The sequence below is a fragment of the Benincasa hispida genome, chromosome 3 (assembly GCF_009727055.1).
Source record: "Benincasa hispida cultivar B227 chromosome 3, ASM972705v1, whole genome shotgun sequence".
In the NCBI taxonomy this organism is placed as follows: domain Eukaryota; kingdom Viridiplantae; phylum Streptophyta; class Magnoliopsida; order Cucurbitales; family Cucurbitaceae; genus Benincasa; species Benincasa hispida.
In genome coordinates this window covers 34791842-34809878 of record NC_052351.1, presented here as the reverse complement: position 1 = coordinate 34809878, position 18037 = coordinate 34791842, and the positions used below count along the sequence as shown (strand labels likewise).

General features: G+C 36.3%; 1 protein-coding gene across 1 annotated transcript; it reads right to left on the bottom strand.

Moving 5' to 3' along the window:
* Nucleotides 1-740: 740 nt before the first annotated feature.
* LOC120072811 (DNA topoisomerase 6 subunit A) lies at nucleotides 741-2318 on the bottom strand. The gene has a single exon (XM_039025324.1). The coding sequence runs from the start codon at nucleotides 2170-2172 to the stop codon at nucleotides 910-912; it is 1263 nt and encodes a 420-aa protein (XP_038881252.1). The 5' UTR covers nucleotides 2173-2318; the 3' UTR covers nucleotides 741-909.
* Between the last annotated feature and the right edge of the window lie 15719 nt (nucleotides 2319-18037).

Below are 18037 nucleotides of genomic sequence, written 5' to 3'. Positions count from 1 at the left end.
AATGGCATATAATTACAAAAGGAAAAGTTTAGTCACACCCCCACAGAGACATGTTCAATTACTAGAGAATAGTACCGGTTTAGACATCCCACCCTCAACTAATAAGAAATTCAAATTTCAGCCATGTGTTAGAACTCAAAAAAATACCCAAACTTGTTTCAGTTATTAGTTCTTACTTTGAAAAAGTCCTTTTCTTCCCGATAGAATCATGATAAAATGAAATGTTTTTTTTTCTTTTTGAAAATATTTGTTCTTTCGTTCTTATTTTGAATAAGTTACAACCACAATAACATGTGGTTCATTGATTCAAAAGTTGAAGAGACCAAGACTGAATATCAAAATTCAAAAGAAAATTACTGTTGTATCACTTGATAAGTTTTATTTTTAAATGAGAGCCCAACTTTCTATATGCAGAATGAAACAACTTAATACAAAACCTCACCAATAGAAGGGTCGGTGCGAAAGAGTAAGAAAATAAAACCAAAAACAAGAATTAGTTCATATTCCTCCAAAACTGCATATTCCTACTTAGACAAAATTCTAGCGTCCGATTAAACAGAAGACTAATCCCAAGAGTTTCAGGTATATATAATCAGCTTAAAAAACTGCATTTTTCTAACCTCTAAAATAATCATACCTCATTGATATCAGGATCTGTGATTTCTATGCTTCTCGAATATTATGGCCCTGCTCTCAAATAACTAAAATAAAAGGACAACATGAAATTGGAAGCAAAAGTATCTATTGTAATCCTTCCTGAAAACATGTATTTCTTTACCTTTGAAAGCTGAATATGGTTCGGTCAGAAATAACATTATCTGATCAAACAATCCAATCATTGCTCAACTTTCATAATGTTGCAACAGAAATTCAACAATTGATTACAATACACACTAACAAGCTCTTAGATCACAGCCAATCCTTCTGCTGCAGCTTCAATGGCAAATAAACCTCTGACAGATACTGAAAACCAAATGAACTCAATGCCTGAATTTCAGCTTTTTGCTTTGTCTTCACCATTAAAGTTAGCTCTTCAACCCAACCAGGATTCTTTTTGACAAAATCTTCCTCTAAAAGATCTTTCCCAGTCTTAATATCCTGCTCTGTCATAGGTAACCTGCACTGCTCAGGTATCTTATATTTATCCAAATCACTTGGCCTAATTCCCAGCCACTTGATATCAGGAGTAGTCAAATTAGCACTGTCATAAGACATATTCTTTGATCCACATCCATAGACAGATAGAATCTTCAACCCATATGGATCACTGTCCACAAGCGCAAGCACTGGAAGCTTCAGCTCCATCTTCATCTTCCTCAAGAACAATCTCGTGGCCACATCTGGCTGTCCCTTAGCCGTCACAATTATACATGGAAAACGATTGTAGAATCTATCCTCAGCTAACCTAATATATGCAGCATCTTTCTCAACTAAGAGTATAAACAATGCATCACTCTGCATATCTCCAACTCTATCAATATTTGGTGGAATCGCTTTTCCTCCCATACCCATTTTAGTGCAATCAATCATATCTCCATTATCACTGAAAATGAGCCTTCCCACAACCACCCCCTTCTCTGCAGCAATCACATTGAGACTCGACCGAGTACAGCCGAGAATGCAAGAAACATCATCAAGCACAGAATCTGACTGAGTCTGATCCTGGAAGAGCTTTACATCCGTGTAGAACAGATCTCGCTTGGTTACATGGATGTTTTTTATGCAAAGTTGGTGAACAAGCTGAAGAATGCGAGTAGTAATGGTGGATTTCCGAACAGTGGAAATATTGGCGTAGGGGCGGAGGGCAGTTTTGTCTTTCAAGACGATGCGATCGAGCTCCGGAACGTATAACTGGTTGGCCGCCGATCGGGAAGGAACGTCGAAGGCAAAACCATTGCCGGAAAGAATGGAACGAGCAATTTTGAGGATCACAGATTCAATTGTGGACTGCACGGACGAAAGAGAGAGATCGGTGACCTCGCGGCAGGAGGAGGAGAGGCCGAGGTCGTCGAGGGTTTTAGATGAAGAGGAAGATGAGGCGGTGGATGAGTCACTGAACTCTTTGAGAATCTGAAGAATGAAGGAATCAGGTTTGAGGCTCTTCTTGAAGGGAAGTTGAGCTTCACCGTCGGGATTCGGTTCAGATCGCCGGCGCTTTCTCTTGTCGGCCATGGAAATGGAGGGAGAGATAAGAGCGACTGAGGCGGTTAGAAGCGGGAAATGAGTATATCTGATCTATTTAGTATCTAGGGTTTCAATTGAATTGAAGAATTGACGGGGAAAAAACCAAAAAACAAAACCCCATCGTTTGATACTTGCATCCTCCAAATATCTTACAACGGTACCATTATTGTAGATCACTATTTGACCCAATTGCGTTTCAACTCTGATTCCCAATATGCCCGAGCCAACAGCATTTAACAATTTCCTAACTGAGTCATCCTTAAAATATTTTTCCACATTCCTCTTTAAATGGCAAGTACATAGTCTGTGATATGATGTTGGAAATACAGTATCAACTACATTGGTTATAGACTGGTGTCGATTCGAAACGAAATAGATGTTAGGGCATTCACCAATTGCTATCGTCAGATTTGTCATGGACCACTTCCATGATCGGTCGTTCTCATTATCAACAATTGCATATAACAGTGGATACAATTGGTTATTGTTGTCCATACTAATACCAACCAACATTGTTCCTTTGTACTTACCCATCAAATGAGTACTATCTATAATGGCAATGGAACGACTACTCTTGAAACCCGTTAAACTCGGACCTAATGCCACAAACATATGTTTGAAGTATTGGGCATCTTTAAGCTCAGTCTCAAATACAGTCCCAGGATTTTCAATCTTTAGAGCTTCTTCATAAGCATGCAACAAGGGTATGATTCCTCTAGAGTCCTTCATGGAAGAGCGATAGCGGTTTCTCTTGTACGTCATGTCTAGTCATAACTAATATTGATATCATACTTTTGTCATATATCCTCAATCATATTGTGCGATTTTTCACCACAATCAACTCCGAACTTGTCTTTGATTATCTGACCAACTACGAATGTATTGGCTTGCCTGTGGTCGTAATTCAGAACTTCAATCAAGTATGTGTGTTTTTTCATACACTTTGTGATCTTGAATATATTCACACCCATCCATTTTAACCGCACTAACTGTCTACTTATATATCAGCTGAATACATCGCTCACTGTATAATATTTTGTTTGATTTTCTTACCCGCATCTCAAAATATTCTTAATGGCCAACATGGATAGCCTCATTTTCACATCATTCTTAGGAGAGAGAGAGAGAAAAAAAAAGAGTCGTATGTTCCTTGTTCCCAATAAAAGGACCACTTCCTACAACAAACAGGGTCGAATGCAACTCATTTACAACGAAAGAAACATTCCCTTCCGTATCCTGAATGAGATATGGCACATTCACTATGTTCTCATTCACACGTGTGTCAACACTACTGCCATTCACAACCTTTTCTACTATTGCATTCAGATGTTGGCCATTACACCTCTCCTATGTGTTGTTGTTGTCGTTTTCCAGTGAGACTGTCGATGAAAAATGTTCAACTCATTAACATTTATTCTCTCTTCGTGTTATCAGAAGTTATTTCCTGATGGATTTTATCAACACTTATGAAATTTTGAGATTAGTACGATCATACTCCGAAAGGAAAAATTGGACATTGTCGTCCATTAGGCGTATTGGAGGAGAGCCAATATCCAACTTATATTTCACCCTCATTATAATATTAAACTCTAACAAACTAACTTTCGTAAGTTTATATGTCAGATTACTCAATTCTGTATATGTCAATGTGCTCAGAACTAGCATAGCCTTCAAGAAACCTCCATCATATTCTTGTTGTCCCGTATACCACCATTTCGCATGAATAAATACTTCTTTCATCCTTTAAAAAAAACATGCAGAAAGATAACAGTTAAAAGAAAATACATGTTTCTGTAAAATCCTCATTACTCGTCACTAGATACTTGTCACATGATACACAATCCAAGATGCATGATGCACAATACGTGATACACGATACTATTTGCACGCTTCTCAATATTTTATGAGTTTTTATACTTTTTCTTTCCACTCTCAGATGTGCCACTAACAGTTACTCGCTCGTGATCAAAATGTACTCTCACATACACACACTTGTTCTCTTAGCTACGTTCAAACATCTCACACAAGGTTGAGGAGAAAAAAAGCTTGCATGTGTGCATTTACTTACTTGAGGTACAAAATTGATAGTCTACAATTTTTCAAATGTCTTCCCTGTTGAGGTTGATGCCCTAAAGTCTCGTATCCTGTAGTTTGTAAATAGTTTGTACGAACGTTTGTGTTGTTAATATATGATATTTACTTCACATCTTGATTTTTTGCTCAGTTACTTATTTTATTTGCTTTATTACAAACCAATCAACATAAAATCTCTGGTTATCTGTATGTGACTCAAGCATGTATGTGGTAACATACAAGTGGGTCATGTCTTGAGTGATAACCAAAATGGTCTGTAGTATATGGATATAGGAAGGGAACCTTATCCTGGTAACGCTACGGATGTGGCCCGCTTTGTTGAATGGTCACAAATGTTGTGACTTATCACAGATGGTCTGATCCTGATCATTCATGCTGGGGACATGCGAGTGGGGGCGTCCTATACAAAGAGTTTGTATAAGACCTGACCACGAAGTGTTAACGTCTTGTTATATAACACCGTTCATGACAGAGACTTTACTTCACTAGGATGACCATGGATACATGACCTCAATCCTGAGTGAGTTGGGAACTCCTGCCATTGAGGGTGGTCCTTTGATTTGTATGGGTGCGAGTGGCTAGATCGCTGATTCAAACCTTCCTCGATGTAGTGGTAAGTAGATAGATAGCTCCCTTAAGGACTGATTCCGGGGCTTGAACGATGTGGCACCACACACCTTCTCTTGGCCCGAGGGGTGTTCACACATATTAGGACTATGTTGTATTGTTCATTAGAGGAATCAGTGGTACTTAAGGAGTGAGATGTAACTATAGGGGCAAAATGGTAATTTGGCCCAGTTGTACTTATGAGCATCTGTGAAGGGTCATCGTACTCATGATTGGTTATATCCGATGGACATAAAAATATATCTGTGGTAAGAAGAGTTCAGCTGATGGTCTTTAATGGAATGCTTGACAGTTAACGGATGGTAGATCTCGTGGCTAAAGAGTTTAGTCAGCTATCCACGGATCGTTAGAGCTTCGAGCCACAGGTCCATTAGGTCCCCTGGGTAGCTTGGATAAAGTCGAGAACCAGTGTTTGGGTTAAATTGAAATGTTCAAATTGACAAGAGGAAATTCGATTATATATGATATAATTGGATTGGTTAATTATATATGATATAATTGGCTAAATGTATGAGATACATTATTTTGAAGGAAATTAGATATAAATATGATTTATATAAAGTAGAGGAGAAAATACTATAGTAGATATGTGATATCAAACTATAGGGTAAAAAATATAATATGATTATATTTATTATTAGTTAATTGGTTAATTATATGATAATTAAGCCAATTTTCACATTTGGACGTGAGTTAGTGGGAAACCGTCGGTTATTGTAACTGATGAAATAAAAATAAAATCATTTCATTTTGCACACCGTCCCAAAAAGAAAATAGAGAAGTCGCACGTTGTTGAGAATAGAAAACGATCGCTTAAAGAAAATCGAGAGCCTATACGATAGCACTCTTCGCCTAAACAATCGTCTTCCTCGCGCCTAAACAATTGCACACTGTCGCATACACGATCGCATAGCTTTTCTAAACGATCGTATAATGTGCCGATTTAGCTAAACGATCGTATACCTTTTCCTAAACGATCGTTTAACAAATCCTACACGATCGTATAGCTTCTTCTAAACGATAAGTAGTCTACCATGCGATAGTGTTTTTTCCCTCCCACTTGCTTATCGCCTACACGATTCGTGTTTCCTTCTTCCTCAACCAAATTCACCAAAGACCACCCTTTGGGTTTTCATTCCGAGAATACCCGGGGCTCTTTAGCGGTGGTGTTGTCCCCGCGGCCTTTTTGTTTGTGCGTTGTTCGTGCTGCTGTCATTGACACTACTGCTGGCCGTTGGTAGATCGCTTGGAGGGTTTCGCTGCTGTGAGTGCCGAAGATTGAAGATTGTCTTCAACTGGTATGGAACTCTTTCCCTTGTTATCTTGTTCTAAGCATGCCAATAATTAAGTTTTGTTTACATAACTGTATGTATTGAATATATAATATGTATTTCGGTCACGGTAAGATCGGAGTGATCCGAACGTGCTCATGGAACTCTTAGATATAGGATCCTTCAATTGGTATCAGAGCCAGGTTCTGATACTCCGATTTCATCTGTTGCAACGAAATGATATTTACATTCATGGTGGGTGCATTTCTACACTGATTTAATGGTTAAATTTTGCTATGGATGTGCGAATTAATGGATGTTTTCAGAATGTTTAGCCTCAGTTTGATTTAGATCCTTTTACATTTGCAATTGTTTGTAAAGGCCCCTGCATTTTTGGGCATTAATAATCATTATCGAGTCTTATTCAAAGTTTGTTTGAAGGTTTGAGTCATTCGTCAAAGAAATAGATCTGTGCAAGCATTGCATATGAGTGGTATGCGATCTAGGCAAGCGTTGTAGTTCTTCGAAGAATGAGGTGATCTAAGGTTGATCGCATCGTGCAGAAGATGTTCTACGTGATCGCTGTTGATCGCATCGTAAAGATGAAGGAGTACGTGATCTCTGTGAACGCATCGGTTAAACGATGGGGAATGCGATCAAGAGTTGGTCGCATCGGATTGACGATCGGGTACGCAATCGCTGAGTATCGTTTAATGCGCGTGTGCTAGACAATCGTTTAGGTCAGCAAGCTTCATCGCTTAGTAACTGACTAAACCATCGTTTAGCTTCGCAGGTAAATTGTTTACCTGTTTGCACGCATCGTATAGACGATGAAATGCTCACATATTGTTTAAAGCGCACGCGCTAAACGATCGTTTAGGTCAGCAAGCTTCATCGCTTAGTAACTGACTAAACGATCGCTTACTAACGCAAGGTAAATCGTTTACCTATCGTCACGCTACATGATCACATGGATGATCAGGCTTCAGAGCCTCCTCGTCGTCTACGCAATCGTTTAATAATGCTCCTATTGTATAGTGCGCGCTGAATGATCGTCTACCTACTGGAGTTTGCTACACGATGAAGACCTCCTGGAGGTTCAAGACCCAGTTCACCTGTGAATCGGTTTTCTCGATGAAAAATGTAATAGATAGGATTTTTTCATTCCAGTTTTTGTAAAGGCTCATCCCGGTCCATTAATCCTTTATTTATTACATGTGATGTATGCTTTTTATATATTTAGGTTATGCAATGGTCATGCATCATCTCTTTATTGTAATTGTTATAATTTAGAGAAGCATGATTTTAATTATGTAAGAGCATGCCCATGCATCATATAATATAAGAGTTATATTTATGCATGCATAAAAAACATTGATTTGTTGTCACATTCTTCAGAAATTTTATTTTCAGGCTGATTTAGATGGGAGTGAGGGGTTTGGGTCTTATTTATTGAAGATTTGTAGGTCCCATGGCGAATCAAGAGATTCAAATAAATGTTTGATTTAAATCATGAGATTTTATTACCCCAATTTAATTTTACTTTTAATTTTTAAATTAAAAAAAAAACTAATAATAATAATAATAACATTCCAAATTTTATCCCAAACTTAGGCTATATATCAAGCCAAACCAAATTGTGGTTAATACCTCTTATTTATCTCAAATTTAAACAAGGGCATAATTCATAATTTGCTCCAAGCAGATCAGTTAACCAGCCAGGTTAGTTGCATCAAGCTTTTTTCTTCTCACAAGGTTCTTCAGTTCAAGAATTTACCTTCTGACTCTGTAAAGGGGAAGAAGAAGAAGGGTGATAAGGAAAAAGGGAAGGCACCTACTAACCCATCACTTGTCGCCCCAAGGAGGCGTCCACAAGTTGCTAAAGGAAAGTGTTTCCACTGCAACCAAGATGGACACTGGAAGAGGAACTGTCCTCGGTATCTGAAAGAGAAGAAAGCAGCCAAGGCTAAGGCCAAGACAAATAAAGGTAAATATGATTTACTTGTGCTTGAAACTTGTTTAGTGGAGAATGATGATTCTGCCTGGATAATTGATTCAGGCGCCATTAACCATGTTTGTTCTTCTTTTCAGGGGATTAGATCTTGGCGACAGTTGGAGGCTGGTAAGATGACGATGCGAGTAGGCACCGGACATGTCGTCTCAGCTGTGGCAGTGGGAGGACTCCAGTTAGCTTTACAGAATAGGTTTCTTGTTTTAAATGATGTATATATAGTTCATGAACTAAAAAGGAACCTTATTTCTGTAAAGTGTTTATTGCAATATAAATATATTATCTCTTTTAATGTGGATAAAGCGTTTATTCATAAAGATGGTATTTTTATTTGCACAGCAAATTTGGAATCAAATTTATATATGCTAAGGTCATTAGCCATTAATTCCCTCCATAATACTGAAATGTTCAGAATTGCCGTAAATCAATCAAAACGTCGACGAATTTCTCCAAAAGAAAATTCCCAACTTTGGCATCTACGTTTAGGGCACATCAATCTCAATAGGATTGAGAGATTGATGAAGAATGGACTTCTAAGTGAGTTAGAAGAAAATTCTTTACCTTTGTGCAAATCCTGCCTTGAGAGTAAGATGACTAAACGACCTTTTACTGGAAAAGGTTATAGAGCCAAGGAGCCTCTTGAGTTAGTACATTCTAACCTTTGTGGTCCTATGAATGTGCGAGTCCGAGGTGGCTGAGTATTTTATCAATTTTACTGATGATTACTCAAGTGGGAGATTGTTGGATTTTATGTCCTAAAACTCATAGTTTGTAAATTAATAAACATATTTTGTTTTGTTTTTCGATAAAGTTATTATTGAAATTGTAATCTTGAATCCAATAAACTAAGGTCCTGAGGCTATTTAATATAGTTTTAACTTTGTGTAGTGACATAAAGGTGGATCAAGTTCAAATATATAGCCAAAATGGCCTATCATATATGAATAAGGTTGGACGCCTTATTCTGGGGACACTATGGATGCGGCTCACTTTGTAGTTAGTACAAATGATGTTATTCTAAACCGTTCATGTGGAGACATGAAAGTGGGGGCATCCTATGTAAAGAGTTTACATAAGACTGAACCATGAAATAGTCACTTTTTACGTTTTAAATGTCGTTTTATGTATAAAACTGACTATTTCGTTAATTGATGACCTAGGTAACTTAATCTTAATCCTGAGCTAACTATGAACTCCTATTCACTCAGAATTATCCTTAGATCTGCATAGGTAAGGGCAGCTTATCATCGCTAGCCCAATAAGCCTCCCATTTCAGGGGTAAGATCGGGTGGATAGTTGGGAACATAGGGTGCAAGACAGAATTTACTCCTACCCATTATAGGGATAGTAGATAGGTTGTTCCTTTTAGTACTAAATCCAGGTCTTGAACAAGGGGCCCCACCCTCTCCTTGGCCCGAGAGGGATTCGGTTTATAGTTCGACATTAAACCAATTATTCATTAGAGGATCAGTGGAACTTAAGGAATAAGATGTAGTCTCGGGGGTAAAACGATTTTTAGGACCCAGCCGAGATTACGAACAACCTGTGAAGGATTAGCTTACTAATTATGGTTATATCAAATGGACACAAATATATCTATAGTGAGAGGAGTGTAACTACGGGACTATAGTGGAATGAGTCGTTAGTTAACGAATGTTGATTAGCTCCGTCTAAAGAGTTTAGCCAGCTAATCTCGGATCGTTGGAGCCCATGATCTATAGGTTCATTAGGTTCCCCTACTAGCTCATATGGAATAAACTTAGAACAGTATGATAGAATAATTCGAATTTGTTCGAATTAGGTGAAGAGAGAGAAACCGACAAGTATATGTGATATAGTGGTCGAATTTTCAGTTTAGAGATACAACTTTAATATTTAAATGTGATTTAAATATCAAGAATATGAATACGTTCATATTTAGAAGCTCGGAAATAATGGAAATGGTCAAGATGTAAAAAGTCAAAGAGTTGACTTTTTTTGAAAAGTCAAACTTTGACTGACCTTTATATTCAAATTGTATTTGAATTTCGAGAAAATGAATGCGGATTCATGCTTGGGAGGTCAAAATTAGTCAACACGGAAAAAATCATAAAAAGTCAAAATGTTGACTTTTTGGTCAAAGTTTGACTTTGACCAAATGACTATTTTGCCCTTTGACTAAAGTTAGTGGGAAAATCCAATTTTTTTTTTTAATAATTCCACTAACAAAATAGTGGGCTAGGTGTTGACTTATAGTGGTGACATTAAACCCACTTAGATAGTGGATTTTAGGTATTGGGTTTTAATGGATTTGGTTCATGTAATTGTTGCATGGCTTTTTTTTATAAATTGGGCTTTGAATTTGGATTAAAAACTTTTGTCCATTTTTCCAAAATTATATTCTAAATTTGGGCTGGAAAAATCACTTTTCTTTGAGTGAAGTTAAAAAAAAAAAAAAAGAAAACCCATACCAAACTCAAATTCATTCTTATGTTCCATCTCTTTTCTCTCTCTCGGCTTTCTTCATCCACCGGGTCCCACAATTCGGTTATGAGTCCAGAGGATAGTAGGTCAACTCTAGTGGTAGTCCGGAAGAGTTTGGATCGAGATTCAGCAAGGAAAGCGGTTTTCGGGAGCTTCAAAGGTTGTATGTTATCCATTTTAATTCACTGTTTTTCCTACTTTTTGCATTATATTTTTCTTTAAATTAAAAGCAATTAAAGTGTAATTAGATCCTTATTCCGCTGTGTATGTCTCTTGTTCCATCAGACATTCCAGAGCTATTTGATAGAACATGGAATCGTTTTCCAACTCTCAACGTCGGGTACACCTTAGCAGAATGGTGTAGCGGAGAGGAGAAATAGGACCTTGTTAGACATGGTTCGCTCGATGATGCGTTACGCTTCCTTACGGGACTCGTTTTGGGGTTTCGCAGTGGAGATTGTGGTATATATACTTAACTGTATTCCCTCCAAGAGTGTTTCCAGAACACCTCTGGAGTTGTGGAACTAGCGTAAAGCTAGTTTCGTCACTTCCGCATTTGGGGTTGCCCTGCACATGTGCTTGAGGCTAATCCCAAGAAGTGGAACCATGATTGAGGTTATGCCTCTTTGTAGGCTACCCCAAAGGTACACGACGGGGTTATTTTTATGATCCGACGAAAAATAGGGCGTTTGTTTCAACAAACGCTACTTTCCTAGAGGAGGATCATATAAGGGAGCACAGTCCACGAAGCAAAGTCGTGTTGCGTAAGCTTTCCAATGAAACTACTGAAACTTCAACAAGAGTTGTTAAAGAACCTGCTACATCAGCAAGAGTTGTTGATGGGAGTTAATCCAGTATGTTAGTTCCACCTCAAGAGTTTAGGGAACCACAACGTAGTGGGAGGGTTACGAACCCACCCGTTTGCTATATGGGTTTCACGGAAATCCTTGCTATGGTAGCAGATGGCGACGTTGAGAATCCATTGTCTTATAAGAAGGCAATGGAGGATGTTGACCGGAATGGCAACATTGATGAATCTTGTGTTTACAAGAATATCATCAACGCTTTAGTAGTCTTCTTAGTGTTGTACGTAGACGATATCCTATTCATTGGGAATGATGTAGGTCTACTGACTGCATTTAAGAACTGGCTAGCGACCCAATTCCAAATGAAAGATTTGGGAGAGGCTCAGTTTGTTCTAGGTATACAGATATTTCAGGATCGTAAGAACAAAGTGCTAGCACTATCTTGGGCATTGTACATTAACAAGATATTGCTCAAGTACTCGATGCAGGACTTCAGGAGGGGCCTACTGCCATTCAGGCATGGAGTCACTTTGTCTAAGGAAATGTGTCCTAAGACGCCTCAAGAGGTTGAGGAGATGAGACGGATCAGTCTAACCCAGGCCATTTTAATGTTGTTGACCCATTTACGAAGGCTCTCACGGCTACAGTTTTTTAGGGTCGCCTACAGTGCATGGGTCTACAGGATCGTCTGCGGCTGAACTAGGGCAAGTGGGAGATTTTCTTGTACTGGGCTTTTATGCCCTAGTTTATTGTTTTGTACTAAGTTTTTTTGTACATCCCACTTTCTTTTAGGACAAGTGGGAGATTGTTGGGGTTGATGCCCTAAAGTCTCGTATCCTGTAGCTTGTAAACAGTTTGTACGAACGGTAGCCCACTCTTTAACCCATTTCTCAATAAGCGTAGTCAGGGAAAAAGAAAATGGAGGCGGAGGCAAACTCCAACGTCATTTGCCCGGATACAATCGTCATGGCCAGGTTCTTGGTGCAGGGAAAGAGAGTAGCCATAGTTTAACTTTAGTTGTAGTTCTATGAGAATGCCCAATAAGCCAAACCAGGATATGCAACAGAATTTGGGATTGTTGTCAGGTCAGAAGTTTGAGAATCTCTGCTTCTTTCAACAGATGTATAGGATCATCATTGAGTAATGGCACCCATCTTTCCAATAATCAAGAACCTTGGCATGTAATATTTCTGAATTCTGTTGGGACTTAGACCAGTGAGCTATTACGCTTTTTTCAAAGGATGGCTGCTTCCAAGCCCACCGCTTGTGTTGTTAATATATGATATTTACTTCACATCTTGATTTTTTGCTCAGATACTTGTTTTATTTGCTTTACCACAAACCAATAAACATAAAATCTCTGGTTATCTGTATATGACTCAAGCATGTATGTGGTGACATACAAGTGGATCATGTCTTGAATGATAACCAAAATGGTCTGTAGTATATGGATATAGGAAGGAAACCTTATCCTGGTAATGCTAAGGATGCGACCCGCTTTGTGGAATGGTCACAAGTATTATGACTTGTCATCGATGGTCTGATCCTGATCATTCGTATTGAGGACATGTGAGCGGGGGCGTCCTATACAAAGAGTTTGTATAGACCTGACCACAAAATGTTAACGTCTCGTTATATAACACCGTTCATGACAGAGAGTTCACTTCACTAGGATGCCCATAGGTAACATGACCTCAATCCTGAGTAAGTTGGGAACTCCTGCCATTGAGGGCAGTTCTTTGATTTGTATGGATGCGATTGGCTAGATCGCTAATTCAAACCTACCATTTTGGGGATTCGTCTAATTTGGAAGCTGGGAACTCAGCTACACAAGATGGAATTCACTCCTTCCCCAAGGCAGGGGTAAGTAGATAGATAGCTCCCTTAAGGGTTGATTCCGGGGCTTGAACGATGTGGCGCCACATACCTTCTCTTGGTCCAAGAGGTGTTCACACATAGTAGGACTATGTTGTATTGTTCATTAGAGGAATTAGTGGTACTTAAGGAGCGAGATGTAACTATAGGGGAAAACTGGTAATTTGGCCCAGCTGTACTTACGAGCATCTGTGAAAGGTCATCGTACTCATGATTGGTTATATCCGATGGACACAGAAATATATCTGTGGTAAGAAGAGTTCAGTTGTTGGTCTTTAGTGGAATGCCTAACAATTAACGGATGGTGTATCTCGTGGCTAAAGAGTTTAGTCAGCTATTCACGGACCGTTAGAGCTTCCAGCCATAGGTCCATTAGGTCCCTTGGGTAGCTTGGATAAAGTCGAGAACCAGTGTTTGGGTTAATTTGAAATGTTCAAATTGACAAGAGGAAGTTCGATTATATATGATATAATTGGACTGGTTAATTATATATGATATAATTGGACTAGTTAATTATATATGATATAATTGGCTAAATGTATGAGATACATTATTTTGGAGGAAATTAGATATAAATATGATTTATATCAAGTAGAAGAGAAAATATTGTAGTAGATATATGATATCAAACTATAGGGTAAAAAATATAATATGATTATATGTATTATTAGTTAATTGGTTAATTATATGATAATTAAGTCAATTTTCACGTTTGGACGTGGGTTAGTGGGAAACCGTCGGTTATTGTAATCGATGGAATAAAAATGAAATCATTTCATTTTGAATCATCGTCCCAAAAAGAAAAGAGAGAAGGCACGCGTTGTTGAGAATAGAAAACGATTTCTTAAAGAAAATCGAGAGCCTATACTATAGCACTCTTCGCCTAAACAATCGTCTTCCTCGCGCCTAAACGATTGCACACTGTCGCATACACGATTGCATAGCTTCTCTAAACGATCGTATAGTGTGCCGATTTAGCTAAATGATCATATACCTTTTCCTAAACGATCGTTCAGCAAATCCTACACGGTCGTGTAGCTCCTCCTAAACGATAAGCAGTTTGCTATGCGATAGCGTTTTTTCCCTCCCACTTGCTTATCGTCTATACAATTCGTGTTTCCTCCTTCCTCTACCAAATTCACCAAAGACCACCCTTTGGGTTTTGACTTCGAGAATACCTGGGGCTCTATTGATTTCTTCACAATATTCCAAGTGTGAGTTTTTTAAGGGAATATGAGTGAGTTTAAAAGTTTTGAGAGTAATTTCCAAATGGTGTGTTGTGTTTCTTGTGTTTTTTCTTTATTAAGAGAAAAATTACTTCACTTACCATTAAATTGATTGTAAAGGATTGTGGGAATTGTCAGAAATTTTCCTAAATTGTGTATGTTCATACAATAGCATTAATTACAAAACAAAAGGAACACTGCGCCTATACAGGCATTGAGGAGGAAGTACCCAGTTGGTAGGGATCGAGGATCGTGTATGGTGGATCGAGTATGATGTGGCAAACATCAAGAAAAAACCATCATTTATCAAGGATCGTTCAAGCAATCGCGTATCGTGCATCGAGTGACCTCTCAACATACAGGCGTGCGGGTAAATTTCAGGGGCAAAACGGTAAACTCACATGGTGTTGAAGCAAGTAGAAGACCACTTTCCATTGAATTTTCAGCAGGTGACCACTTTTCATTTGGACCCCTGAAAAGGAGCCATCCATACAAAATTCCCAAGATAAAAATAAATAAATAAGATACTAAACTAAAAAAGAGTATCCTGAGCGATTTCAATAATCGGATTCATTGATATTCCTCGTATAGTAGATGTTATCACACATACAATCATACTCAACTCGATGGAATTGTTTGATCTTAAAAGAGATCTTCTATAATTTCGCACGTGAGGGGGTTATTTCTTGGTTTCGTCCAGTCATTAATAACTTGATTATTTTTATATAATAGTAGATAGAAATAACACTCGTAAGGAGTCCTATTGAAACCAAGAAATATAGGCATGCCTGCCATCCACACCAGGATAAATGAAGTTTTCTGAATTTTGTAAGCTTTTATTTCTTTTTAAATTCTTATTTGGCTAAGATTTTTGTATAGACGGCCCAAATTTCAAGTTTAAAATGTCATTTGACTCAAATTTTGAAAACAAGGAAAAATTACCTTTTATTGATGTTACAAATCACTTCCCTACGCTTTTTTTAAAGCAACGAGCACTAAAATAAGCGAGAGAGCAAGGAAGAACACAGGTGTGAGAGATTAATGGAGGAAGAGCTCAAGCGTGTGAGAACTTTAGTGTATTGGATTAGTTGAATATGAGTATAAGAAGGGAAAAGTGTGAGCACGAAGGAGTGATGCAAGCAAAGAAATTTATACATGCTTATCTTCGAAATCTGAATTAAACGATATTTCGATAGTAAAATTTAGGTCAACTGTAAAAAGAAAGAACAATGAAAATCCTTATTTCAACTTCATTCTTGCGATTTTATGTATACTAGTTTTCTACACGTGCGTTACACATGATTTTTGATGACGCATTTGTCTCCTTTGCTCATCTTTTATATTAAAAAAACATTACAAAATAACCAATGAATAACAATAGCAATGAGGAAAACCTTAAAATCATAGATAACCTTTGTCTTTATGATAAAATAAAATACATGATTTTTTTTCAATGGTATTAAGAATTAAAGAGTTACACAACTTTTATTTCAAACACTTTTAAATTTAATGAAGTATCATTAATTTTCTTTTTAAATAAAAAGAATGAAAATTTGTTTATATTCAACTATTTTAATTTCCATTTATTCATAGATGATTACAAAGTATTTAACAAAAATGCTCATAAAATTGTTTTAAATTAAATATAGTTGTGTAAAGAAGTTTTTTTTTTAAAAAAAAAATGGTATGTTCTTAAATTAAAAATTTAAAAAAAAAAAGTAGGATATTTAATTTGCTTTATTGTTATGTAACTATTTTAAATAATAAAGATTATTATCTAATAAAGGTAACAAAAATAGTTCATATTTTACCATTTAACTTTTTTCTTCATTTATCCATGATCATAATTGTATTTGAGAATACAAAAAGTGCTCACTAGTAGTTTTTAATCAATAAATGTGAGAAGAGTTTTTAAATTTTAATTAGTATTATTTTAGTAAAAAAATTAAAAAATATTTTCTTTATTTTTATGTAACTTATAAATAAATATGTTTTGATGCTTCTTTTAATGGTTTAAAGATGCCACTCTGACTTAAAAATTCTATCAATGTTTCTTTATATATATATATATATAAAGGAAAAAGATTAATTATGTGAGCGTGAGTGTGAGTGTGAGTGTATGAAGTTTTTCTCCCATTTTTTTATTTAATTAATATTTTTGTTAGAACAAAAAAAGTAACCATAATTTAAATTTTATTTAAAAGATGAAAGTTAATACCTTCTAGAAAATAAGTTTTTTTCCATATCTGTAATTTACATTTTCCCCTTTTTTTTCATATGTATTGCATGTGTTTTTTTTTTCCTTTTTAGAATTAAACTTTATAGTATATTTTTAAAATTATGTATGATTAAAAATAATCATTATTACATGATTTTAACGTAATAAAAATGTAAAATTATTATGAATATTATAATAATAAATAGATATTCATTGCTTAGTATCCCAAAAGGCATGTGTCACCTTTCATGTTGTCCATGTGCTTTGTAATTATTCATTCTTGTATTTAGGTAAGTCCATATCTTACTTGTCACTTTGTCTATAAATAGTGGCATTTGGTTGATCTTAAAAATACGCGTACATTGTGATAATTCCACTTCAAATTCCACTAAATTTTCCATTATCCAATTTTATGTTTTTAGTTATTTTATGATTTTGGTTTTTTTAAATTATATTTTATTATTATTATATTATATTTTCTCCATATCTATGTTTTCGTTGTGCTCCTCAATTGCACAATACGTTATCAACACGAGTTTCTATCATTTTTCTCGCTAAAGGTAAGTCCTAAAGACATGTCGATTTTTCCTCTTCATTATAATTAATAATTTTTATTTTATTTTGTATATTCAATATCTATTAAATTTCTAACATAAGTACAATATCTTATGATAGTGTTGCCATGAAAAATCTCACAAAATTAGAATTTTTCGCCCTTGATATTAATGGTAATAATTATTTGTCATGGGTACTTGATGCCGAAATCCACCTGGATTCTATGAATCTTGGGGAGACTATTAAAGAAAGAAATACGACATCCAGTCAGAACAAAGAAAAAACTATGATTTTCCTTTGTCATTATCTCCACAAGGGATTGAAAATAGAGTATCTTACAATAAAAGACCTCCATATCTTGTGAAAAAATTTAAAAGAGATGTATGATCACCAAAATAGAGTTATTCTTCCTAAAGCTCATAATAAGTGGATGCACTTGAGGCTACAAGATTTCAAATCAATAAGTGATTACAATTCTACATTATTTAAAATCAGTTCAAAATTGTTGTTATGCGGAGAAAAAATTATTGATGTCAATATGTTAAAGAAGACATTTTCTACATTTCATGTCTCGAATATGCTCCTGCAACAGCAATATCGAGAAAAAAAGTTTTAAACAATATTCTGAATTAATTTCATGTCTTTTCGTGGCCGAACAAAATAACGAGTTATTGATGAAAAATCATGAATCTCGACCAACTGAAATG

Coding starts and splice junctions, on each gene's coding strand:
- LOC120072811 (XM_039025324.1), bottom strand. CDS start 2,172: ATGGCCGACAAGAGAAAGCGCCGGCGATCTGAACCGAATCCCGACGGT.